The sequence below is a fragment of the Pollicipes pollicipes genome, unplaced genomic scaffold, assembly GCF_011947565.3.
Source record: "Pollicipes pollicipes isolate AB1234 unplaced genomic scaffold, Ppol_2.1 Scaffold_7261;HRSCAF=8764_pilon_pilon_pilon, whole genome shotgun sequence".
In the NCBI taxonomy this organism is placed as follows: domain Eukaryota; kingdom Metazoa; phylum Arthropoda; class Thecostraca; order Pollicipedomorpha; family Pollicipedidae; genus Pollicipes; species Pollicipes pollicipes.
Window position 1 is genome coordinate 9,141,120 of NW_023597054.1, and position 24,647 is coordinate 9,165,766.

At 54.4% G+C, this 24,647-nt stretch overlaps 2 protein-coding genes across 2 annotated transcripts in view; one reads left to right on the forward strand and one right to left on the reverse strand.

Annotated features, from left to right (window-relative positions):
• gb (solute carrier family 7 member genderblind) overlaps positions 1-3,495 on the reverse strand; it is a 41,234-nt gene extending 37,739 nt beyond the window's left edge. The window contains exon 1 of the mRNA XM_037235991.1: positions 3,415-3,495. The gene's annotated coding sequence lies outside the window, so the exon portion shown is untranslated. The remainder of the gene's footprint in view (positions 1-3,414) is intronic.
• A 356-nt stretch (positions 3,496-3,851) lies between these two features.
• Positions 3,852-16,364, forward strand: LOC119112412 (thioredoxin reductase 2, mitochondrial). The gene is made up of 11 exons (XM_037236592.1): positions 3,852-4,086; positions 4,664-4,752; positions 5,339-5,470; positions 5,687-5,814; positions 6,101-6,229; positions 6,687-6,886; positions 8,249-8,376; positions 10,196-10,366; positions 12,946-13,128; positions 13,619-13,788; positions 14,909-16,364. The coding sequence occupies exons 1-11, from the start codon at positions 3,993-3,995 to the stop codon at positions 15,030-15,032; spliced, it is 1,548 nt and encodes a 515-aa protein (XP_037092487.1). The 5' UTR covers positions 3,852-3,992; the 3' UTR covers positions 15,033-16,364.
• The last annotated feature ends 8,283 nt before the right edge of the window (positions 16,365-24,647 follow it).

A 24,647-nucleotide genomic window follows, 5' to 3' on the forward strand; every position in this document is an offset into this window, starting at 1 on the left:
GTCAGTTCAGTTACAACACTTCGGCTCAATGAATAAGACCCATGCATTGTCGTGAGATGTTGGCATCATGTGCGGACAGTCTGCAGTAGCACCCTCTTAAAGTAGTGCACCTCTTGTATAATTCCGATTGGCGAGACCTAAAAACACTCTGATGTGCAAAGACATACCCTGCCGAGATAATATGCCGACATGAACCCGAAGCAAAGGCAACGCTTTCGGTACGGTACATATACGTTTATTCGTACAGGGCACCTGAAACAAGAGTCCTTATAATGCGATTCACACTAAGTAGAAATAAACACATTGTGCCGACAATGTCGGTTGAGCTGCAATACTTTTGTTCAATGAATAAGACTTATGCACTGTCGTAAGATGTCACCATCATGTGCGGACGGACTGTAGTAGCACCTTCTTAAAGCAGTGCACCTCTTGCATAATTCCAATTGGCGACACCTAAAAACCGCTTTGACATCTAAAAACATACTCTACCGAGATGATGTGCCAACAGCAATTCTAAGGGGGCGGACCAAGCCCCGGAAACCGAAGACCGAAGAGAGGCCAATGTTTTCAGTACGGTACATACATGTTTAAAGCGCAGTGCACCTTATACACGAGAGTACTATCTGGGTAGAGAATGTTCTTGGATGCCAGAGGCGTTTTCAGGTCTCGCCAGCTGGAATAATGCAAGACGTACACTACTTTAAGGGGCTGCTTCTACGGTCAGACCGCGCAACATGATGGTGATATCTCACGGCAATGCATGAGTCTTGTTCATTGAACCGAAGTACGACATTGTCGCCACGACGTGTTTACTTCTAGTAAGTGTGAATCGAACTATAAGGACTGGTGTTTCAAGTGCCCCGCGCCAATAAACGTATATGTGCCGCACAGAAAACGTTGGCTTTGCTTCGGTCTTCGGTTTGCGGGGCTCGGCCTATTTCCTTGGGGTTGCTGTCGGCATATTATCTCGGCAGAGCATGTATTTTGATGTCAGAGCGGTTTTTAGGTCTCGTCACTTCGAATTATACAAGAGGTGCACTACTTTAAGAGGGTGCTACTGCAGTCCGTCCGCACATGATGCCAACATGTCACGACAATGCATGGGTCTTATTCATTGCACCGAAGTCTTGCAGTTCCACCGACATTGTCAGCACGATGTGTTTAGTTCCAATACGTGTGAATCGCATTATCCGGATCCGCGTGTGAGGTGCACTACGCTAATGGACGTATATGTACCGTACCGAAAACGCTGGCCTTGCTTCAACCTTAGTTTCCCGGGGCTTGGTCCGTTTCCTTAGGATTGCTGTTGGCATATTGTCTCGGCAGAGTCAGAGCGATTTCATGTTCTCTGAATGTCAGAGCGATTTCAGGCCTCGCTCGTTGGAATTGTACAAGAGGTGCACTACTTTAAGAGGGTGCTACGACAGTCCCTCCACACGACATAATGGCAGCATCTCACGGCAACGGAGTAGTCATATTAATTGAACCCAAGTGTTTTAGCTTAAGCGACATTGTCGTCACGATGTGTTTGGTTGTAATAAGTACGAGTCGCATTATCCGGACTCGTGTATGAGATGCACTGCGCTAATAGACGTTTATGTACCGTACCGAAAACGCTGGCTTGGCTTCGGTGTTGGGTTCCCGTGGCTTGGTCGGTTTTTTTAAGATTGCCGGAAATGCTCCAGTTCAACCGACATTGTTGGCTCTTTCTCTATGTTGTCTGTTTGGAAATATCAATTAAAGCTTCAGAACTGGAAATAAATTAGGAGTGCAATAACAAGGCCAGAAGTAGAAAGAAGTGCAATGCTAAGGTAAGTGTAGGCGCCTTTCTGGTCTGCGCGCGATGGGCCGTAAGTTGTCAAATATTCGATAAAAATGATCAAACTTATGTTATGTGCGAAGGCTTAGCGCACCAACAGATAATTCGAGACACGAATGTGCAGAGCTGGGATGCTATTCTTGGTTTCTCGTATGTCCATGATTTGGCGCTTACGTTGCCCTTTAGTACATGCTATAAATGGTCTGCTGCCTGCGTGTTAAAAATCACATTACTGGTTTGTTGCCGAAATTACAATTGTCAGATGGTTATTTCTCGAAGATGATAGGCGCTCATGCGAGCATTGTGAGTAGCAATAGTTGAAACGACGAAATAAATAATGCTAACTGCCTGCTCATTATTTTTGATGCTTAAGATGTTGTTTGGGTTGTATGATCCCCAAGTTGGGCAATTCTGCTAACGCGACCTGGTTGTGCCCGTTTCACACTGCGCATTAAACACTCGCGGTGGAGATTTTTCTTCTTCTAAAAAAGGTGAAGTACTTGAAGAATCCCGTTCGTTGAACGAGCGCCATGTTCCGTCGCAAGAGCATGTCGAACAGTAATAGATAATAGGTTGGGAGCACCCCACAACTATGCTTTGGGTCAGGGTGTACTTTCCTACCTAACGTTAGAAAAAATCCTTATACACCATTTGTCATGTTTAAGGCAAGACATTTCACAAATAATCACAAAACAGGTAGATTCATGCTCTTACCTTCAAATTTTTTATGATTACGATGGCGAGCTCCCGAGCGCCGCACACACAGCAGCCCAGGGGGATTGGGTGGGGAATGTAAAGCAAAATGAGAACATGGCGGCTAAATAAAAGTTCACTATATGGTACCTATATATGGCATGGAACATGGATGCCAATGGGATGCTGGGTTGAAGGGGATATAGGGTGGGAGGTTAGGTTAGGTTAGGTTAGGTTAGGTTGGGTTGGGTTGGGTTGGGTTGGGTTGGGTTGGGTTGGGTTGGGTTGGGTTGGGTTGGGTTGGGTTGGGTTGGGTTGGGTTGGGTTGGGTTGGATTGGGTTGGGCTGGGTTCAGTTCAGTTTGGTGGGTTGGGTTAGGTTAGGTTAGGTTAGGTTAGGTTAGGTTAGGCTAGGTTAGGTTAGGTTAGGTTAAGTTAGGTTAGGCTAGTTTAGGGTATGTTCTGGACTATTCTGGCCTGTGTGCTTCATAAACATACCTAAACACGATAAGAAACTATTTTCATTGCATCATTATTGTTACCTTGGTTCCGTACATGTTTTATGATTCTTGATAACCAGAAATATTGTAACAACGCAACAACGCAGAAGCGGTGCTGGGGAGTCGAGGCCGCGCGGTGCTGTGCGTGCGGCGCTCTGGAGCTCGCCATCGTATTGAGTAAAATTCGAAGGTAGGAGCATGATTCTACCTGGTTTTAGATTATTTACGATATGTTCTGCCTTAAACGACAAATGGTGTACAATGATTTTTTCCAGCGGTAGGTAGCAAAGTACACCTACACCGTGCTTTGGGTGCAGTTTGTCAAATGCCAGCCATTTCACCAGCTACAGGGCATGTTTACTAAATACAGGTAAGCGAAGGCGACAATATTAACGCAACCCACCTCTAAGATGGCCAGACAGGAAGCCCATACACAAGCCCAAGCTCAATACAACAGACAAATCACGTAGCCGCCAAAATTCTCCTCCCGCGCGTTTTCTCATTGCCGTGATATGGCAGCTCACCTATGAGGAAGGGTTCAAGTACTAGCCGTCTCTTGAAGGAAAGTCTTCCGAGTTTCGATTATATTTTACGAGTTGCTTCCTGTTTTTAGAGAATTCAAGGGCTTGCATTGATATTTTGATTACCTCATTAACTATTTAGCATATTTAATTGTCAATAAACTGATATAAGCGAATATTGAAAACTTCTTTTGGTATTCACTGAAATTTACCATTCAGTTTTTTTCTTGTATCGACAGTAATGACGTACGAAATACAAAATACTGCTCTGCCATTTTGACCATTCTCGGACCTCGCGCTCTCTGTGCCATACTTTTGGTTGGCCTGTTCGGATGCCGTCCCCGCAGATGTTAAAGAGTGTCGTATGGAGCACGTCGGTGTTCTGAACGCTAATCTAAAAGAACAGGCATCTGGGTGTTTTTACATATATTGACATTTCATGTAAAGTAGTCTGTGAAGTATGAGGGCACCAATAATCTTCAAGCCCTTTGGGTTGAAGCATTCTCAGCTTTTTGGCTCTGGTGTGAAGCTGTTTCGATATCTGACGACCACAAGTGTGTATTTGACACTTTTTTACTTGCTTAGCTGTTTGTAATAGTACCATCAAACAGTGAAATTTGTTTAACACATTGCAATTTTCCATTTAGAGTAAACAACAAGCATGGTGTGCCAATTGTCCCTTTGGTCCCTTTGTTGAAACCCTTTGGTTTGAAGCACTCAGTTTTTTTGTCTGCAGTTTTAGAATTTTGGAGTATTTGATAACCATACATGTGTATTTTATGATAATTTTTAGGTGATGTGGCTCATACATGTTGAGGTGTATTGCTATTCACCACCACGTGATAGTGAATATTGCTCACAGGGAGTGATCTGATGTAATTCCATAATGACTGCACATGCATCATAGCTAAAAGAACAAGTGAATGATAGTTTTTAATGCACATAAGTAGTATGTGATGTTAAAATGCAATTGTGCCAATTGTATTTTTTGTGGAAGTACTTCTGTTGTGAAAACCTGTGAAAACTTTTCTGTATATTGTTCTTTGCATTTTATGTAGCAGAATTTGGCATATTTATGTGTCAGAATTCAGCAGCTGATGCAATACTGAACTAGTTTCTGCTAACTTGCAGCTGTACCTCAAGATTATGATCTTGTTGTGATTGGAGGAGGCTCTGGTGGCCTGGCCTGTGCCAAGGAGGCTGCAGGTTATGGTGCTAAGGTGGGTTGTGTCAGACCTGCACTGTATGGCCATTGTTCTTTGGTGTGACAGTTTATTATCTTGTGAGAAACATGCAGCATTATGTTTGCTCACCAGTTTTAGTCACAATTGGTCAAAGAGGCTGCTTAGACTTGAATTGAGTCATAATATCAGATTCTTTTTTGCTGTAAGTGGGTCAGATTCAGATTGTTAGGTTTAGATTATTAGAGAACTGCATAAATAGAATAATATGTTTAAGAAGTATTTATACTCTGGACTTCCATGTGGATTCTGAGTGGAACACCTAAAACATCCTGTCATGTTATAACAAGTATTTCCTATAGATGTGCAGATAACGTGAAGGTATGTATGTCATACTGCTAGCACTGTTCTTTTGAATTAGCTGTGGCCATGAACATCTTCCAAATTCAAATAATGCTTTCAAGTTCATGTGCTGGTAATCAAATTCTTAGGTGATATCATCAGAGTGAAGGCTGGAAATCTAGCATTCATCATGGAAGTAAATCTTACTGGAAGTTATTGGAATGCAGTGGATGGTGTTTTGGACTTCATGTGCTGCTGCTTATGTGCACTGTTTCACTGGCAGGTGGCTGTGCTGGACTTTGTGACACCATCACCCCATGGCACTGTGTGGGGTCTTGGTGGCACATGTGTCAATGTGGGGTGCATTCCCAAGAAACTTATGCATCAAGCTGCTCTACTTGGCAAGGATCTGAAGGTGTGTTGTATGATATGATATGTGCTATATGGATGCGTGTTCTGTGGAAGAACACTTATCATTTCCCCTTTGTGACAAAGTTTTGTAGCAGGCAATGTCTTTTGCTTGTGACATTACTGTGGTACATGTGGAATGTCTTAGTGACAGTTCCAGTATGCTCTGTTCACTGAAAGCTCAAAATGATTGTGACTTTACTGCATCTGGCATCTGTCACAGGATGCCAGTGCCTTCGGTTGGAATGTGAAGGCAAAGGAGGTACAGCTGAACTGGGACCAGCTGGTAATGGCTGTAACAAATCATGTGGGCTCCCTCAACTGGGGACACCGTATCACTCTCAGGGACAAGTAAGTATTGTATGTGTGTAAGTGAGTGCTGTCCATAAGGGCATAAGTAAGGGCTGGACTATTTTCCCATCCATCAAGTATTTTGTTTCATGGCTCTTTGTTTTCCAAATCATTTGTCCATGCTGTGTTCTTTTCATGTCCACAGCCCAAAATGTCAGTCGTTTAACAGCTTTTGATGATGTTTGTAACAGTGCATACACATCTCGAATGGCCCTCTAAGTGTAACAGCACGCTTCCAGAGGTTTACCAGGGCTGCCCCATGTGATCATTTCTGTCTGTGCCCCAGGCAGGTGACATACCTGAATGCCTCTGGCACGCTGCTGGATCGTCACACGATCCTGGCGCGGGATAAGAAGGACACTGAGACGGTGGTGCGCGCCCAGACCGTGGTGTTGGCCACCGGCGGCCGGCCCAGGTACGGCGACAGGTGGCGCCGCCCCGCGGCCGCCAGGCTGGCGCGGCGTCCTAGTACGCATCGAAGGCCTGTGAACGAGTGGTGGGAATTAGAGCAGCTTGAGTTCGGGGTCACCGCATCAGTGGGCTTGTAAAGGTGACGAGAGTTTGCGTATTTTGCGAGCTGAAAGCTGTTCGATTCTTGATTCTTGTTCTGATGTCTGCCATGACGTATTTCTCACACCACCGACCATCATGTGGCTCGCTGTTGTTTGCTCCACAGCGCTGAACTGTCTCCGCATTATTACCGTCCTTTCCCTGCTAATGGCCCGACCGCGTTTGACTGTGTCCGGCCCTGTAAACGTGCACGTTCCAGTGACATTTGGCCACACCTGTGATCTCGTGATCATTCTCCTTGTCAGCCGTGTGCCTCCTCCCGGCCAGTGTAACGCCCAGTCACGAGCTAGCCCTTGGCCCAGGTACCCGAGTGTGCCCGGGGCCGAGCTGGCCATCACCAGCGACGACCTGTTCCGTCTGCGCCGGCCGCCCGGGCGCACGCTCTGTGTGGGCGGCAGCTATGTGAGCCTCGAATGCGCCGGCTTCCTCACCGGCCTCGGCTTCGACACGACCGTACTGCTGCGCTCCATCCCGCTGCGCGGCTTCGACCAGCAGATGGCAGGTGTGTGAGCTTTGACCAGCAGATAGCAGGTGTGTGGGCTTTGACCAGCAGATGGCAGGTGTGTGAGCACGTGCCTTCTCGAAGGTTGCCGAGGACGCCGGTCTTCACAGTGGCGATGATTCCCGGCTTTGGTCTCCGGTGGGGATTGATGATCCGCGTGGCGGCAGTGTTGCGGAGAGTGAGCCGCCCTGGAAGTGATGCGGTGATAACGGACGAAAACTGCCACAAAGAACCCTGGAATCCTGCTGCCGTCTGACCCTGGTGTGCAGTGAACAGATTGACAACAGCCTGACCTTGCAGTGCGCACGCGTAAAAGAAAACAACCAAACCCCAGCCAATGGTGACCACTGTGCTGGTCGTCAATGCATCAGCTGAAAGCCGTCTTCTGCAATTCTGTCTTGCCCGGCGCCCACGAGCCGTGCCCGCCATCACGTCTGTTTGTGTCTGGTATACTTCTGTCCCGTCTGGCGCCCACGAGCCGTGCCCGCCGTCAGGTCTGGTGGTGTCTGGTACACTTCTGTCCCGTCCGGCGCCCACGAGCCGTGCCCGCCGTCACGTCTGTTTGTGTCTGGTGTACTTCTGTCCCGTCCGGCGCCCACGAGCCGTGCCCGCCGTCAGGTCTGGTGGTGTCTGGTATACTTCTGTCCCGTCCGGCGCCCACGAGCCGTGCCCGCCGTCACGTTTGTTTGTGTCTGGTATACTTCTGTCCCGTCCGGCGCCCACGAGCCGTGCCCGCCGTCAGGTCTGGTGGTGTCTAGTATACTTCTGTCCCGTCCGGCGCCCACGAGCCGTGCCCGCCGTCAGGTCTGATGGTGTCTGGTACACTTCTGTCCCGTCCGGCGCCCACGAGCCGTGCCCGCCGTCACGTCTGTTTGTGTCTGGTATACTTCTGTCCCGTCCGGCGCCCACGAGCCGTGCCCGCCGTCACGTCTGTTTGTGTCTGGTATACTTCTGTCCCGTCCGGCGCCCACGAGCCGTGCCCGCCGTCAGGTCTGGTGGTGTCTGCTATACTTCTGTTCCGTCCGGCGCCCACGAGCCGTGCCCGCCGTCAGGTCTGGTGGTGTCTGGTATACTTCTGTCCCGTCCGGCGCCCACGAGCCGTGCCCGCCGTCAGGTCTGGTGGTGTCTGGTACACTTCTGTCCCGTCCGGCGTCCACGAGCCGTGCCCGCCGTCACGTCTGTTTGTGTCTGGTATACTTCTGTCCCGTCCGGCGCCCACGAGCCGTGCCCGCCGTCAGGTCTGGTGGTGTCTGGTATACTTCTGTCCCGTCCGGCGCCCACGAGCCGTGCCCGCCGTCACGTCTGGTGGTGTCTGGTATACTTCTGTCCCGTCCGGCGCCCACGAGCCGTGCCCGCCGTCAGGTCTGGTGGTGTCCGGTATGGAGAAGCTGGGCACGCGCGTGCTGCGCGGCTCGGAGCCTCTGCGCCTGGAGCGAGCCGACGGCGGCGGCGTCCGGGTCGTGCTGACGCCCGGCGGCGGGCACCAGACGGTGGGTGACTATTGGTGATCGACACTGGGTGGCACTGCGGAACGAATGGCACCCGGGCCGTCACGGCGGATTCAGACACCGAGTGTCATCCCTTTCGAAGGGGCCATTGTCTGATTAGTTGTGTCATGCCCTTAATGCTTATTTTGTTCTGACTGGTATCTTCCATTCTCTGATGGATGTGTAGTACGATCGTGGACTATGACGATGAATTTCATCAAGACCTGGGTGACCAAGACTATGTGACATCCATGAAAAGTGCACGCCTCATTCTCTTTTTATGTCGAGCAACTGCATATTATTATTTTTGCGAGCCACTTCATCAGTTTTGATGTAAGCGTGTGGCATGCTGGAGGTCGGCAGCGGTACGCGAAAACGGCGTCGAAATTGCGGCGCAAAATGCATGCAACCATTTCAACAAACCCTCTCCACCCAGGCGACATGATAGACATAGTTTTTTTTGTCGCGTTCTGTAAATCGCAAAGTTGAAGAAAGTCTTGCCATTCTCAGTCCTCTTCCTTTCATATAACATCCCGTTTCCATACACACCAGGTGAACCGTACCATCTGGCGGCGAGCCGCATTAGTACAGTGCCATATTGCGACAACACTGTCATTCATGCCCGGAGAACGGAGAAAACACCACATATTTGATTTTATCATATCCCATGCCAATCAGATGAACCGTGCCATGTAGCAGTGGTATGGCAACACATTTCGGTCCTTCACAGATGGAGAATGATAAAAAAATATCCCGCTCTCCCGAGGCCATCAAACGACATGTGACGTTCGGAATTTGTCCGGTACTGCCGCCTTGTTCGTGAAATGCGGGACTGATGAAAGGAATGAGACTGCCAACTCCAGCGAGTGCCCGTATGTGACACAGTGTTGCTGGTCGTGGGTCGTGATAGCTGATCCCTGATAACGCTGTGTACCGTTTCCAGCCACCGGAGGTGTACGACACAGCGCTGCTGGCCGTGGGCCGTAATAGCTGATCCCTGATAACGCTGTGTACCGTTTCCAGCCACCGGAGGTGTACGACACAGCGCTGCTGGCCGTGGGCCGTAATAGCTGATCCCTGATAACGCTGTGTACCGTTTCCAGCCACCGGAGGTGTACGACACAGCGCTGCTGGCCGTGGGCCGTAATGGCTGATCCCTGATAACGCTGTGTACCGTTTCCAGCCACCGGAGGTGTACGGCACAGTGTTGCTGGTCGTGGGTCGTGATAGCTGATCCCTGATAACGCTGTGTACCGTTTCCAGCCACCGGAGGTGTACGACACAGCGCTGCTGGCCGTGAGCCGTAATAGCTGATCCCTGATAACGCTGTGTACCGTTTCCAGCCACCGGAGGTGTACGACACAGCGCTGCTGGCCGTGGGCCGTAATAGCTGATCCCTGATAACGCTGTGTACCGTTTCCAGCCACCGGAGGTGTACGACACAGCGCTGCTGGCCGTGGGCCGTAATAGCTGATCCCTGATAACGCTGTGTACCGTTTCCAGCCACCGGAGGTGTACGACACAGCGCTGCTGGCCGTGGGCCGTAATAGCTGATCCCTGATAACGCTGTGTACCGTTTCCAGCTGCTGGAGGTGTACGGCACAGTGCTGCTGGCCGTGGGCCGTAATAGCTGATCCCTGATAACGCTGTGTACCGTTTCCAGCTGCTGGAGGTGTACGGCACAGTGCTGCTGGCCGTGGGCCGTAATAGCTGATCCCTGATAACGCTGTGTACCGTCTCCAGCTGCCAGAGGTTACGACACAGTGCTGCTGGCCGTGGGTTGTAATAGCTGATCCCTGATGGCGCTGTGTACCGTCCCCAGCCGCCGGAGGTGTACGACACAGTGCTGCTGGCTGTGGGTCGGGACCCGGACACGGCGCGCCTGGGCCTGGACAGGGTCGGAGTGGAGATTCATCAGAAGACGGGGAAGATCATCACGCGTGACGACCGCACTTCTGTCGACAACATCTACGCCATCGGAGATACTGTGCAGGTGAATTATGCAACTGTTCGTGTTAAATGTCACAATTTGATAGCTAGCTGAGGCATGGGAGCTCCCTTGGTGGCCGAACACCATACTAATGACAATCGGCTTCATCTAGCATCGCCGTAATATTGTATGCACCTGCTGTGCACGTATTTAAATTGGACCGAGCAACTTCCAAGCAGTAGAAAAAACTGCATGCATTGAAAACTTTGACACAGCACGTGTTCTTGTGTCTAAGGATCAGTGACTCAAATGGGTGTTTTTATCTTCGATGTGTTCAGTTAATGAGGGCACTCCCGTTCTGTGTCAATGACCATATGAACAAGCATCACATGTTTGATAGCGATGGATCAGTTGTTTAGACTGCCCTATGACGCCCAAATATTTCCAGAAATAACTTTTGCGAGAAACGTGTCGGTAGGATGCAGATTGCTGTTTATTTATTTGTTACATATCAATGAAGACCAGTTAATGGATGTTATAAACGCCTATGAGGTTTGCTCTGCTGCGGAGAAACGTCCTTGAGTGACGCATGGTGTTTGCTCAGCGATACTGGTATAGCTTGCCTCTGGTTTTTTTTTGTCGATCGACTGCTTCAAAAAAGATCGTCTTCTATTTGTCGCACGCGGGTCAGGAGTGAAGCAGACATACCTCGCGGTTAGTTTGTGTCATTTGTAAGCCACCTTTTGGACACTGTAGAAACAAGCGGTCAGTCGTGATGCGAGTGCGGTGCAGCCAATCCGTACATCGTTTGTTTATGATCTAATGCTATACGCCACGACCGTTTGTTTGTTTGGTGTCCATTGTATTGCGTATAAATGACCAGAGGTTGTCGCAGGTCTCAAGTCCGGAGGCCTCCTGTGGTCATGGGACTTTGTCAACACAGCTAGTGTCGTGGTGTGCCGATGACATATTTTGGAGACCATTGTTGATAAAAAGAAGCGAATGGTTGTTTCATTTAACTGTATTTACGTATTTAGATGTGGTCCGCCGAAGCAAGCTTTCCATGTCACTTGGTAAGCTAGGCGAGACTACAGTTCCGAAAAGTTGGTCTGATCAAGCAGGCAAATTTGATGTTGTGTTACACTTTCATTCAGCATTCATTACAGTTGAAGTTTGAACCCTCATCTACCGCGCCGGTCTCGCCACCATCTGCGACGTATGGAGAAGATAACGGTATCACCATCTTTTGCGGCGCCACGTTTGATCTGTAAAATGTGCACTGCAGCAAACATTTAAACACAAAAGCAATAAGGCATCTCATCGGTGATGTGCAATTTTCAAGAAGGCATTTTATAGCATCCGTTATTGTAGATCTACCAGGTCCAGACAAGGTTAGACTACGTTTTTCCCCCGGAGGCACTCTGCCATTTCCTTGAAATAACGGGTACTGCGGGGTAAATTGAGCGTATTCCATAGCTCCGCGCCACCTCGGCCTGGAATGACCATGCACGTAAGAAATTTATGGCCAAACATATTGAAGGTCGTCGCTTGGCGTGACCTCGTTCTTAGATTATTTCTTCCACTACCATTCACGTGTCTCGTCCACCTTGTCTCATGAGATGACTTGTTTGAGGACAAACTTCATGTCATCTGCGAGCATATGTTGATGGTGATACCTCACTTTTACACAGTGTTTATAATCATTGTGTAACACATTCAGAATCAACAGCCGACCCGACCTGGTACGCATCAAGTTGAGAAGGGTCGCAGAACGCTGACATGTCTCTCGCCGTGCAGAGCTTTTAGAACAAAGCAATAGGTCGGCAGTCTGACTTGGTAAAAACTCAAAGCTTGCGGGCCAGGTGCGAAAGTTTGCAAAGTCAGCCACCCAGCATGTTTCTTTTGCGTTTCGCTGCGCTGTGTGGCTCGGGAATCACCCTCGAAAGAAATAGAGGGTGTTGCTTCAGTCTCCTCCTCCTTCCCCGGTCCTGACGAAGGCCAACCTCCCACTTTTCATCCGCCATTGTGAACATTTAATGTCGCAGCTAGGCCCCAGACTTACTGAGCGGACCACGTGTCACCGGCGTCAGGGTACCGTCACCTGGCCATCTGACCGGCCGCCGCAGCCAGGCCTCAGACTTACTTAGCCAACCACGTGTCACCGGCGTCAGGGTACCGTCACCTGACCATTTGACCGGCTGCCGCAGCCAGGCCTCAGACTTACTTAGCCAACCACGTGTCACCGGCGTCAGGGTACCGTCACCTGGCCATCTGACCGGCTGCCGCAGCAAGGCCTCAGACTTACTTAGCCAACCACGTGTCACCGGCGTCAGGGTACCGTCACCTGACCATCTGACCGGCCGCCGCAGCCAGGCCTCAGACTTACTGAGCCAACCACGTGTCACCGGCGTCAGGGTACCGTCACCTGACCATCTGACCGGCCGCCGCAGCCAGGCCTCAGACTTACTTAGCGGACCACGTGTCACCGGCGTCAGGGTACCGTCACCTGGCCATCTGACCGGCCGCCGCAGCCAGGCCTCAGACTTACTTAGCCAACCACGTCACCGGCGTCAGGGTACCGTCACCTGGCCATCTGACCGGCTGCCAGCGAGCCCAGCCGACTCCGTCTGCCGTGCCACCAGAACGCCCCCGAGCTGACGCCGGTGGCGATCCAGGCCGGGCGGCTGCTGGCCAGCCGGCTGTTCGGCGGCGCGCAGCTCCATATGGACTACAGCGGCGTGCCGACCACCGTGTTCACGCCGTTCGAGTACAGCTGCGTCGGCCTCAGCGAGGAGCAGGCCCGTAGCCAGCTGGACGAGATCGAGGTAACCGGGCCATGGGGCACCGCGACTAGTGCTATGCCTTGTCGAAAGTGGGCTAGCTGCTTTCGCGATACGCTTCTTCATTTTTGACTGCTCGCCCCCCCCCCCCCCCCTCCGCGAACTCAGTAAGCGAAATTACTCTCCTGAAATTATGGGACTGCCAGACACATTCTGTGGACTAAGAGGGTAGCGTGGAAGCTAGGTTTGGTAGCCGCGTGATGTCTCGTGTGGGATAGGGAGCACACCCGGCTGCGCCGGAATGTTGTAGTGAGATGGTGTTGGTGGTACCTTGATGGGACAACTGAGCTGCGCTGGGGTGCCCGATGAGCTTCTGGTGGTAACGATCGCACGCGGCACGATTTCCCGGCAATTCTGACTCTCCTGTACTGCGGACTCCATCATAGGAAGCTCACATGGACATGGGCTGCTTACCAGAGAAACGCATGGCGCACTGACTGGCGAGTGCTGAGGGCTGGTCGCACCACGCCGCCAGGTGTACCACGCCTTCTACCGACCTTTGGAATACGCGGTTCCCAACCGCGACTGCTCCTCCTGCTATATCAAGGCCGTGTGCGAGCGCGCAGCGCCCCAGAAGGTACTCGGGCTACACTTCATCGGACCAAACGCCGGCGAGGTCATGCAGGGATTCTCGGTGGCCATGAGGTAAGGCCATGTGGTGCTGCCACCGGCTAGAGAGGGAATCATGGTGGATGAGCAACAGGATTGTCCGTGGGGAGTGAGGCGTGGTATAAAAACTGCTCGCAGTCCGTGAGGTCAACTTTTTGTGAACAGTTTGTTGCACGGTTTTATTTTCAAGTTATGCTAGCTGGAAGTGATCATGGCTATTTTATGTTCCATGACTACACGATATAGGATGACGTCATCGCATTTAGTCTTGTGTGTATAGACTTTTCAGTAGGACCATAGTATATTATTCCCAGTCCGGGTAATGCCATCCAGTTTACAGTTTGGTCTAATGCATGAGTGGCGGTTCTTCAAAATGTATGTTCTTTAAAAAATGTTAGTGTACCGCAGAAAAAGAAGAAATTTCCGGAGGTATTCATCTTTTGAGTGGGTACCCGTCATTGCCTCCAGGGCATGGCGGCACGCCCCGATCAGCAGATGTCCTGAACCTGTGGTATCGTAGGGTGACGTAGCCGAATATAGGACACTGCATTCTATGTGAATCAGGAGATAACTCACGACAGTTAAATATCCGTACAACATTAACATCCGTACAACGTCATAGTGGGTGACTTGCTGACCACGGCACCGGACTAGTCTCAGACACGGCGAAATGTCTGGGCCAGCCACACATACGGCGATTCAGCGACCATCCGTTGACTGAACAGCCGGAACAGACTGAACAGACGGGACGGAGAGGGTCAGCGTGGTGCAGAACGGAGATGTTATGCCATTGTACGGCACGAAAATGATCTATGGGCGATTCCGTCTGGCAGGAATGCCCGGCAGAACTATTTGTGGGCCTGGAGCTGTACTTCCTGGTTTGTGTGGCAGAGGTGCAGTCATAAGGCTCCGTCTAGCGTGTACTCTGGGCTGAACACCACCCTTGCAAAGCATCCGACGCAAGTAGAAAATTGAAATATGTTTCAACCAACATAGAATCCGTGCACGGTCATATTTTGACATATCTTTCCAGTGGCTTTGAGCAATGCGCGTACCAAGCTAGTTGTCGTGTGAGTGCCGGCGACAGACGCTGACACTCACAGCCTCTCTGGCATTGTCCGGATCCGTCACGTCACCCGTGCCCCTGCGCCTGCAGGAGCGGCCTGACTGTGGAGTCGCTCAGGCAGTCGGTGGGCATCCACCCGACCTGCGCCGAGGAGGTGGTCAAGCTAAATATCACCAAGCGGTCCGGCCTCGACCCAACGGTGACGGGCTGCTGAGGTTAGGGGCGCGGCCGACCTGGCCTCGCGCTGAGCCAGACTCACAAGCAACAGTTCTAGTGCGGGCCATCGCGAACTCTTGCGGAGCCAGCAGCCGCAGCGCAGGCAAGTCCGCCGCGCCAGCGAAGGTGATTTGGTGACTCCGCGGCCGCCTCACGCAAGACGCCCGGGGGCTCGTGATCGCTCGGACTCGTGCCGTATTCTGCGAGTCGGCCGCCGTGGCCCGTGACCGAGCACGCGCGCTTGGCCGCGCCCCTGCGCAGCATGACGCGGCGGTCTCAAACCCGGCGCGGGCGGGCCGCGGCTGAGGAGCCGGGGACGCGGCCGGTGCGTGCGTGCTCAGGGCATACCATTCCGGTGCCATCGTTAGCCGTGGCGCACGCGCGGGGGGAAGCTGTCGGCTCGGGGCCACGTCGGGCCGGTGTGATGCTGGCCGTCTTTTCGTATCGTTCCTTGTGGTCAGGTCTTGCCATGTTCAGTGGGTCTTGGGGCTTGGCTTGCCCCGCCCGACAGGTTTCCCTCGAAACATGTGCGGAGGCTGACGTCGGGCCCAAGGTCATGAGGCGGTTGGTGAGCTGACAGTTGTCTTCCGCGCGGGCCCTGAAGGCGGCTTGGTGCCTTGTCACGGCCCGTTTTATCGGCTACTGTAAGCTGACAATGCGTAGCCTCTATCTGCGATACTCTAACTAGTCGCTCGCAGATACATTTGGCGTTGGTGCCGTCCGCCTTGCTGACGCCTCGGATGCCGTTGTCCCCATGCGCCGATGTTTGGCGCCGCGTTATTGTGATAGCATAAGCATAGCGTGGTGATAGTATAGTGCCGGGCTCGGCCCGCCAGCGATGTCTTCGGCGGCCGCTCTGGTGGCAGTCGGCCGATCTGGAGAGCAGAGCGTTCCCGGCGCCGCAGTCCGGGCCGGGGTGGCGCCTGGCGCGCCGGCCCCCCCCCCCCCCCCCCGAACAGCCTGTGCTCGGATAGCTTGGGTCCCGCTCTGCGATGGTACTGGGGGGGCAGGTTTCCGTCGTGATGTCTGTCGTTGCTGTGAAAGGTGGCCGGGAGCCTCGTTCGGCTCAGTTTGCGGGTGAGACCGGCTTTGATGTTCTATAGTTCCGTATACTGATCTGGTTTTGCACCTTTTTGCTTGCTTACCTGGAACTTTTGCCGCCATGTACATTCATCTATCCAAGGGTGCACTTGGCTTAGTTTTAGTTGTTTCGGAATGGTCTTGTCGCTTAGTCAGTTGCCATTCGTTGGGCAACAATTTTCATAGGTTTTCTTCTGCCACAGAGTAGTGTGCTCTTCGAAAAATATTAAAACATAAGTTCCAGTTGCTGTATCGACTTTCTTTGTCTGAGGCCTTCCAAACGGATGCAGTAAGATTCCGTACCATATACCAATGGCAACCCACTTGTAGGTCGTAGATAGTGCATCCATGGTTTTCTAGACGAGTGTGATCAGATGCTGTAGTGTATATTCCCAGTACGGTCGTGTGCTGTAACCCCAGCTTGAAGCGGGCGGTGGCAGAGTCGTGCCGCGTGTGGCCTGGCGCGGACCGAGCGCCGCGCCGGTTCAGTGCCTCGGCCGTGCCGGCGTGGCCCAGCCAGTCATCAATAAACGTGCGCCGTGGACCTGCCGTGCTGTTGGGACGTGCTCGCGGGCGACCGGCGGTTATTGGCCGGCCCGCTCCGAACGTGTCGACCCCGACGCTTACGCGGCGTCGCGCAACGCTTAGTCGTCAGTGGCGGCTCGCTTATAATGGCGCGGGTGCCGGGAGAGGGCGCTGAGACGACAGGCGCGCGCCACCATGGCCCCCCGCCGCTGGCTGCTGCTGGTACTGATCGGCGTCGCTCTCGCGGCAGACGCCGAGGATTGTGATGACGGTGACGGAGCTCGCTCAGAGCCAGGTGGGTCGTCCGGCGCCCGGGCTGGCTGCTCTGCTCCCGGCGCCAGGGCACCAGGGTGGACGACCAGGATTAGCGACTGGTTTACGGTGGTGTTTCTCCCTCAAAGCCGCAGTCAATCTCTTCGTCATGGCATGCGTTTGCGTGCACGTGACGTGCGCCCTGTGCAAAATCAGTTCATATGCATGAACGCCCCATTCTTATGTGCTTGTGAGACATGTGCGCGGCTTCCTGTGCTTTGTATTATTCGTGTCACTGATTGGATAGATGCCAGTTGATCGGTTTTACGGAAAGATTGATACGAGGTGTATGAGTACCACGGATGGAGTCACTGCTCGGGCCTATGTCACCCACGTCTGGTGTATTAGTGTGTACACAACGGTCCGGCCAGTCTCGGCATCGTCAGGTGTTATGAAGTTCGAGAGGACTGGTTATCCAGTCTGTAGCAATCGTGAGCAGTCTTACATATTATCGCAATCGCAAATCTTATCGCGACTGCGCCCAGTCTGGGGAGGACGGGGTCATCAGCCATGTATGCGTCACAACCAGAATTATCACCTGTGAATTTCTGGGCTTGGAACCAGAGTCTTCTCCATTGCGATTGCAGTGCTCCACCATCTGACCGAAAAAGACAATCGTTGCCATGCCAGTTGTCCTTCCTGGTTACCTCAGTTGATAGAGCACTGGACTCGCAATAAAGAAGACCCTATTTCGAAAATAAGCAATTCCAAGCAGAGAAATCTGGATGTGGCGCGTACATGGCAGATGGCCAGGCACCATCCAGTCCTCCCCAGGACTCCGCCACACCTGACGACGGCCGGAGCGCTCACTGGCTGAAGTGTTGCCTACATACACACCAGACGAGGGTCACAGTCCGAACATTTGCTCCATCCTCCAGTTGACCGCTTTGGTACTGGGCATTGTCGGTGTTTTTTATATTTTGAATCCCTTGTTCGGGCGAAGCTGGTGGGAATCCGCGGTGTGTTCACGGCTTGCACACGCCGTTGCACTCAGACCGTTGATATCCTTATACCGTGCTTAAGCCTGCTCTCATCCGTGCCAACCATTGCACCCGTTTCATCCGACCAACAAACCATTTCGTCCGTTAGCAAGACCACAGTGACCCACTACCACCTTGCTCTTCCCTGCACCAGCATTCTCCATATGCGAGGACCCGCTTCGCCCCTCCCGGCGCGCAGTGCTCCCGCCTGCTGACGTCGGCCAGGTCACCCGCCCATCCGTCCGAGCCCTGGCCCGGCCCTCACCCCGCCCGCCACCGCAGGCTGCTTCGAGCCCTCGGGCCAGCGCCGCGCCCACGGCGATGTCTGGATGCAGCAGGCCGACCTCGGCGGCGACGGCGGCGGCGGCAGTTGCGTGCGTCGCGTGCTCGCCTGCGTGCACGGCAGCCTAGTGCGCGCTGCGGCCGAGCGAGCTGAGCGCTGCGCCGTCCCGGCCGGCAACCCGGCCTGTCGCATGGACTCCTTCTTCACCTGCTGCCCCGTCTATGACTGTCGTGAGTGGCACGCCGCAGCGCTCCCGGCCGACTCGCGGTCGTCGGCGACAGGAGAGACCGTCTCTGGGCAGCCGGCGACTTATCTAGGTGATGCTCAGTCTCGCTCTGGTCACGGTGGGTATCCCATGCGATTGAGATTGAGAGGGACGAAAACGGTGCCAGCTGTAATTTGGAAACGTTGATTAGGTCCGGATGTTTTGTTTTTAGGAAAGGTTCAGATTTCCTCCCGCTCTGAGGCCATGTCGCCACAGATGACCTGCGTCGTGTACGCCTCCCCGTATGCTGCTTTTAGCGCCTCTGACTCGCCCCTTCCGCCGCCTTCACTCCTTTGCTGTTACTCCATCTGTGGAGTAGTGGGCTGACTTGCCATTGTGTGACTATGTCGTGTGTTGATTGTTCCACAACAATCGGCCATTGTGTTAAGGACATTTGTGGTCATGGAATGCCACAGTCTTCTAAGGCATTTGTAATTGAAACTACTCAAGGGATGTATAACTGTATGTTCCAAGTTCACTTCCTCTAGCGGCGTGATGTGAATTCATAGCTCAAAACGTATGGCTCATGGCATGATGATATAGGCTGAGAAGAATCAGCACAGTTTGACCAAAAGGTTGAGACGAGGCATTAGTATCACGGATGAAATAGGACTATCGTCCCCGTCTGGTGTGTGGCAGTGTGCGTGTGTTAGTGTGTACACACTAACACACCTGACGGACACGACAGTCCGGACAATGATTGCGTCCGTGAAGAGTTGCCACGTTGTGACTGACGTGTGCGGAGATGCTCATCAGGAGGTCACCTTGCGATCTCCTCACCCGATGGCTACACATGCACATAAAAGGCACACGCTGGGAACAGACTTCCTTTGTTGCTTTGCGACAGTCCGTTTTCTTCACTTACCGGCGTGATCGCAGAATGTAAAGATTTTCAGGATATACTGCTTCCATTTTAGGCGAACAAACGTCCTTTTCATGGCGCGTGGAGCTTTCTACTTTATGTGAAAGGCTGTCCTTTGGTTAGCTGCTGTAGATGAAACACCGGCTTCTATAGGCATCAAATCAAAAATATCCTCTGGTGAACAATATTTGCCTTCCGGTTCCATATCATGTTTCAACTGCATCGTGCAAGAAAAGTTCCGAACGGCGGCTCTGGTTCTGAAGCCCCTGGTAGACAGGACTGCCGTGTAGGGCAGCTGGCCGGCGACACGGCCTGCCGCGCCCTGTGCGCCGGCTGGCGCCGCCAGGAGCACTAACCTCGCGATGGTGTTGCAGGCGCCAAGCTGGCGTCGCTGATGTCGCCCGGCTCTCGGCTGCAGTCCTCCGGCAGCCCGACCGTGCAGAGCTTCCTCGATCGGATCAGCATGGCGGAGCTGTACGAGCTGCGCGCGCAGCCGGCCGTGCCCGTGGCGCAGCCCAGCCTCAACGCCTCGACCATTGGCCAGCTGCTGCGCGAGCTTTCGGAGCGACCCGGACCGCTCTCGCCCGAGGAGCGCAGAGTCGAGCGCGAGCTGCGCTCCATCCTGCGCGTGCTGCGCGCGCCGCCACCACATGTGCGCGTTGTGCTCCGGCTGCTCGGCGAGCATGGCGGCGGCCGCCAGCTCGTGCTTCGTGACCTGGTGCACCTCCTGCTGACCCGCGTCGGGCAGGGCCTCGTGCAGCGGCCGGTGACGGCGGCGGCGCTGCTGAAGCACGTGCTGGATCTGTGGCGGACCGGCCGGCTGCCCTCGGCGGTGACAGAGCTGGACCACACTGCGCTCTCCGCCCTGCTGCTCGCCCTGGAGCGGCGGCTGCCTGATGTGCCGCTCGATCACCTGCTGCGCGACCTCGTCGCCTTCTTCGAGCCGGGAGCCGAGGCGCCGGCTCCAGGCGTTTTCGGCGGGGACGTTATCTTGGGGCTGGAGCTGGGCGGTGGCTCGTCTTCCGGCATGTCGACCCGTCCGATGGTGGGTCCGCGTCCCCTCCAGCCGCCCCACCGCCGACCGGGGCTGCTGAGCCCGTCCGACTTCAGCACGATCAAGTCGGAGATCACCACCGAATTGCTGTCGCTGCGCCATGACACGTCACCAGCAGGTGGGCAATGCACGCGGTGTGACTACTCCTGAGATCGCTTGCACCGTTTGGATGCTGTATCGTTTGTGAGTTGCTGTCCATGATGCTAGATTTACCGTACCACAAGTATGACAGATAGGAGGCAGCGCATGTGGCGTGAGGTTGTTCGATGCATTTTTCCAATATTTATGAAATGCTGGAGTATGTGGCAGTGATTGTGCGATGAGTAGACGGCGATATGACAGCCCCTCTCTGCTGCCGAGGCTCAAATAGAGAGGGTGCTCATAAATATTCCGCTTTTGAGGCTGAAAGAGTTCCCTATATTAGTTATGCGTGATTAGTATGCCACGTCTTGAACTGTCCTCTCTGTAATCAGGCCAAAAGTTTAATGTTGCACGAAACGGAAAGCATCATTCCAGACTTGTATGGGTTCAATCAGGGTAAAAAACCCAATGTTTATATCAGAGGTAACGCTTTGCAAAATGACATTGTGGAGCAAAAAGCAAACATTTTCAAAAATTTGTTGTTCAAAGCGAACGATTTGTTCAAGACCTTGCAACGGTGGTGGGCAGTTGAGAGGTGGCACCCGGAGCGGCGGGGGACGTGCGGCCCGTCTCCGCCGGTACCGGGTCGGGTGTCCGCTGATGGTCGGAGACGGCTGCAAGTGCCACCCGGAGCGCCGGGGGGTGTGCGGCCCGTCTCCGCCGGTACCGAGTCGGGTGTCCGCTGATGGTCGGAGACGGCTGCAAGTGCCACCCGGAGCGGCGGGGGGTGTGCGCCCCGTCTCCGCCGGTACCGGGTCGGGTGTCCGCTGATGGTCGGAGACGGCTGCAAGTGCCACCCGGAGCGCCGGGGGACAGATGAGACGAGTGGGCCGTGGGCCGTGCGCTGCTGGTGGCGATGACTGTTTATGTTTCGATATTGCTTGGAGAGGCGCTCAGATTTCAGCTTTTGTGCCAACCTACCCATTACGTCGTGCACTTCACGATGCTCATAGACTAAACAACACCAACCTGTGAGGGCGTACTGGTGCCGTCGACCGTCACCTGCGCGAGCCGCCCGCGTGTCCGGCTGACGGCGCGCCTGCTCCGCCGGCAGAGTGTTTCCAGGAGGACCACGTGTGGGCTGAGATGTCAGAGCCGGTGGCGGGGCGGTGTGTGCGCCGGGTGCGCGCCTGTCGGGCGGGCCGCGTCGTGTCCAGCCCGACGCTAGAGCGGCAGCAGCACCTGTGCCGCACCAGCGGGCCGCGGCCGGCACTCTGCCGCATGGACACCTTCTTCACCTGCTGTCCCGTCTATGACTGCCGTGAGTGACGCACCCCCTGTGGCGTTTGCGCTTGGGCGCTGGGTGAAATGACGTGAGGTCGAAGTTCTTCGAACACCTCGTAAAGCAGCATGATGTCTTGCGAATGCAACAAGCGAATGAGCACTTTGGTCTTGAATTCGGGCCAAGCATTTCCTGTGCTTATGGTCTAACTGGCGGTCTTGAGAATGGGTCCAGTCCGCCCCGCCACCGGCGGCTATGACGCAGCAGCGAGAGCGGACCTCCTTTTGAACCGATGACCGGTGCCGCTGCGGGCCGCGGCGACATGGGCACCTGACGCGGCCTTGCTGCCGACAGGCGAGCGACTGCTGGCCCTGATGGCGGGAGCACCGGACGCCTCGCCCGACGGCCTGACGTCGGCCCAGTTCCTGCGCCAGGTGGACGCCTCCGACCTGGACTCGGTGCGCTCGACCGTGCCCGTGGTGGGGCGCACGCTGCACGTGCGCGCCGTGGCGGACATGCGCTCAATGCTGACGGGCGGCAGCCGGCGGCAGCGCCGGCTGCGCCGCGAGCTGGACGCCATCCTGCGGCTGTTCGAGGACCCTGGTACCGGCGCGGAGGTTAGTCCCACCGACGGGCCGGCACCGGAGTGGTACGCACGGATCGTGATGATGCTGCGCAGCGTCATGGAGGGCGTGAGGGCGTCAGGCCTGCAGGGCGGGCCGGACGCGGCTCACCGCCTCCGCCAGCTCGCCGTCGACGTCGGCGCACTGCGGGATCAGCTGCGGCGAGGAGGCGTCGGACGGGTCCGACCGCCGGCCGACCTCGCTCTGATGATCGCCGGCGCGCTCCAGACGCTGACCTCGCCTGACTTGACCGGCACGGCGCCCGGCGTGACCCTGCAGATGGACCGCCGCGGCCTCGTGGTCCGGACGATCGCTGGCGCGCCTGCCAGCGAGGCAGACCTCGAAACGCTGGTCGACGAAATGCTCCGCGTGTTGTTTGCCTGGCTGCAGCTGCTTCCGTCAGTCGACCAGCCCGACCAATACCCGCTGCTGCCGGACTCGGCCACGGCGTACCCTGAGGCGGAGACGTACGGGGACCTCGTGCAAGCTCTGCACTTCATCGCACAGCGCGCCGGTCGGCCCGACTTTCCACTGGACGCTGCTTTTATTCAGCAACTGAGGCGAGTGTCCGACCTGCTGTCGGTGCTGCGTGACGGCCTGCAGTTCGGGACAGCCGACGCGACGCAGCTTCCAGACGGCCTGGCAGTTAGCGTGGCGCGGGCGCTGCGCCAGCTCACCTCGCCTCTGCCCGCCAGCCGGACGCCCAGCGTGCCTTTGCGGCCGGGCCTGTACAGCGCACTCGTCTCCTCGGTGGAAGCCGGTGACCCAGCCACTCTCTCCGACCTAACGCTGCTGGTGGAAGAGCTGCTTAGAGTCGTGGACAGGTGGGCAGAGCTCCTGTCGCCAAGGGCCGGCGCCGTGGTGTCCGCGCATGGCGTCGAGACCGACATGGCGGCCCTGTGGAGCCGGCTGCTGGGCGGACTCGCCCCGGGAGGTCGGGTGAACGTGACCGTGTTTGGCCGTGGCGGAGAGGGTCCAAACCCACCCCTGCTGAACGTACTGGTGGACATGGCCGAGCGGCTGGGGGACGTGCAGGGTGTTGTCGCCCCCGAGAGCATGCAGTTGCTGATGACGGTCGTAGAGATGCTGCATCAGACACCGGGAGCGATCACTCCGGAGTTCCTGCAAGTGCTAATGACATTGGTGGAAAGACTGGGCCCAGCCCACGATACTGCCGCGACGGGGTTCATGCACGTGTTGATGACAATGGTGGATAGACTGGGCCAAACTCAGCCTGCGGTCACTCCAGAATTCATGCAGGTCCTGATGACGTTATTCGGACAGCTCAGCCAAAGCCAGCATGCTGCCGCGTCAGACTTGGTGCAACAAGTTTTGGTGACGTTAGTGAAGAGGCTAAGTGAAGTGCCGGATACTGTCAGTCGCGATTTCCTAGGAGCGTTGATGGCATTGGTGGAGCGTGTTGGCCAAACTCCGGATACCGTCGGTTCAGATCTGCTGCGCATCTTTGTTGAAAGACTGGACCATTTGGGTCGAGAGCAAGAGAATACGAATTCAGAGACTCTGCGGGTACTGATGATGTTGGCTGAAAAATTAGGTGAAGTGGAGGATGCCAGCAATGCGAGGCTCCTGCAAGTATTAATGACTGTAGTTGAGAGGGTACAGGAAGCTGAGGACGTCATCACTCCAGAAGTCCGGCAAGCACTGATGACATTTATGCAGACACTCAATCAAAGGCAAGACGCCGTGACCACGGATATGTCGCAGGGGGTGATGAGTTTGATCGAGAGGCTCGGTGAACCAAGAGACGTGGTAGATCCAGACATCTTGCAGGCTTTGGTTGAGAGAATAGCTCGATTGGATCAAGGGCAAGACAGCGTCACTTCGGAACTCGTGCAAATACTTATGGCGTTGGTGGAGCATGTAGGCCAAACCCAAGACGCTGTCACTCCAGAGTTCCTTCAGATGCTGATGGCATTTGTTGAGAGGCTGAGCCAGCCACATGAAACCATCTTTCCGGAATTCTTAAAACAGCTGATAACTTTGGTGGAAATGCTCGACCAAAGCCAGGATACTATCACTCCAGACATCTTGCGCATGCTTTTGGCGTTCGCAGAGAGGTTAAGTCAGACACAGGATGCCGACAGTCCGGAGTTCTTGCAAGCTCTTGTTACATTGGTTGAAAGACTGGGTCACGCTCAAGATGGTGTCACTCCGGAGTTTCTGCGGGTGCTGATGACATTGATGGGAAAAGTGGGCCAAAACCGGAATACCTTATCTCCTAACATGATGCCAGTTATCCTGGCAT

Coding starts and splice junctions, on each gene's coding strand:
- LOC119112412 (XM_037236592.1), top strand. CDS start 3,993: ATGAGGGCACCAATAATCTTCAAGCCCTTTGGGTTGAAGCATTCTCAG. Junction 10,367..12,945: donor CCATCGGAGATACTGTGCAG/GTGAATTATGCA, acceptor CCGTGCCACCAG/AACGCCCCCGAGCTGACGCC. Junction 13,789..14,908: donor GGATTCTCGGTGGCCATGAG/GTAAGGCCATGT, acceptor CTGCGCCTGCAG/GAGCGGCCTGACTGTGGAGT.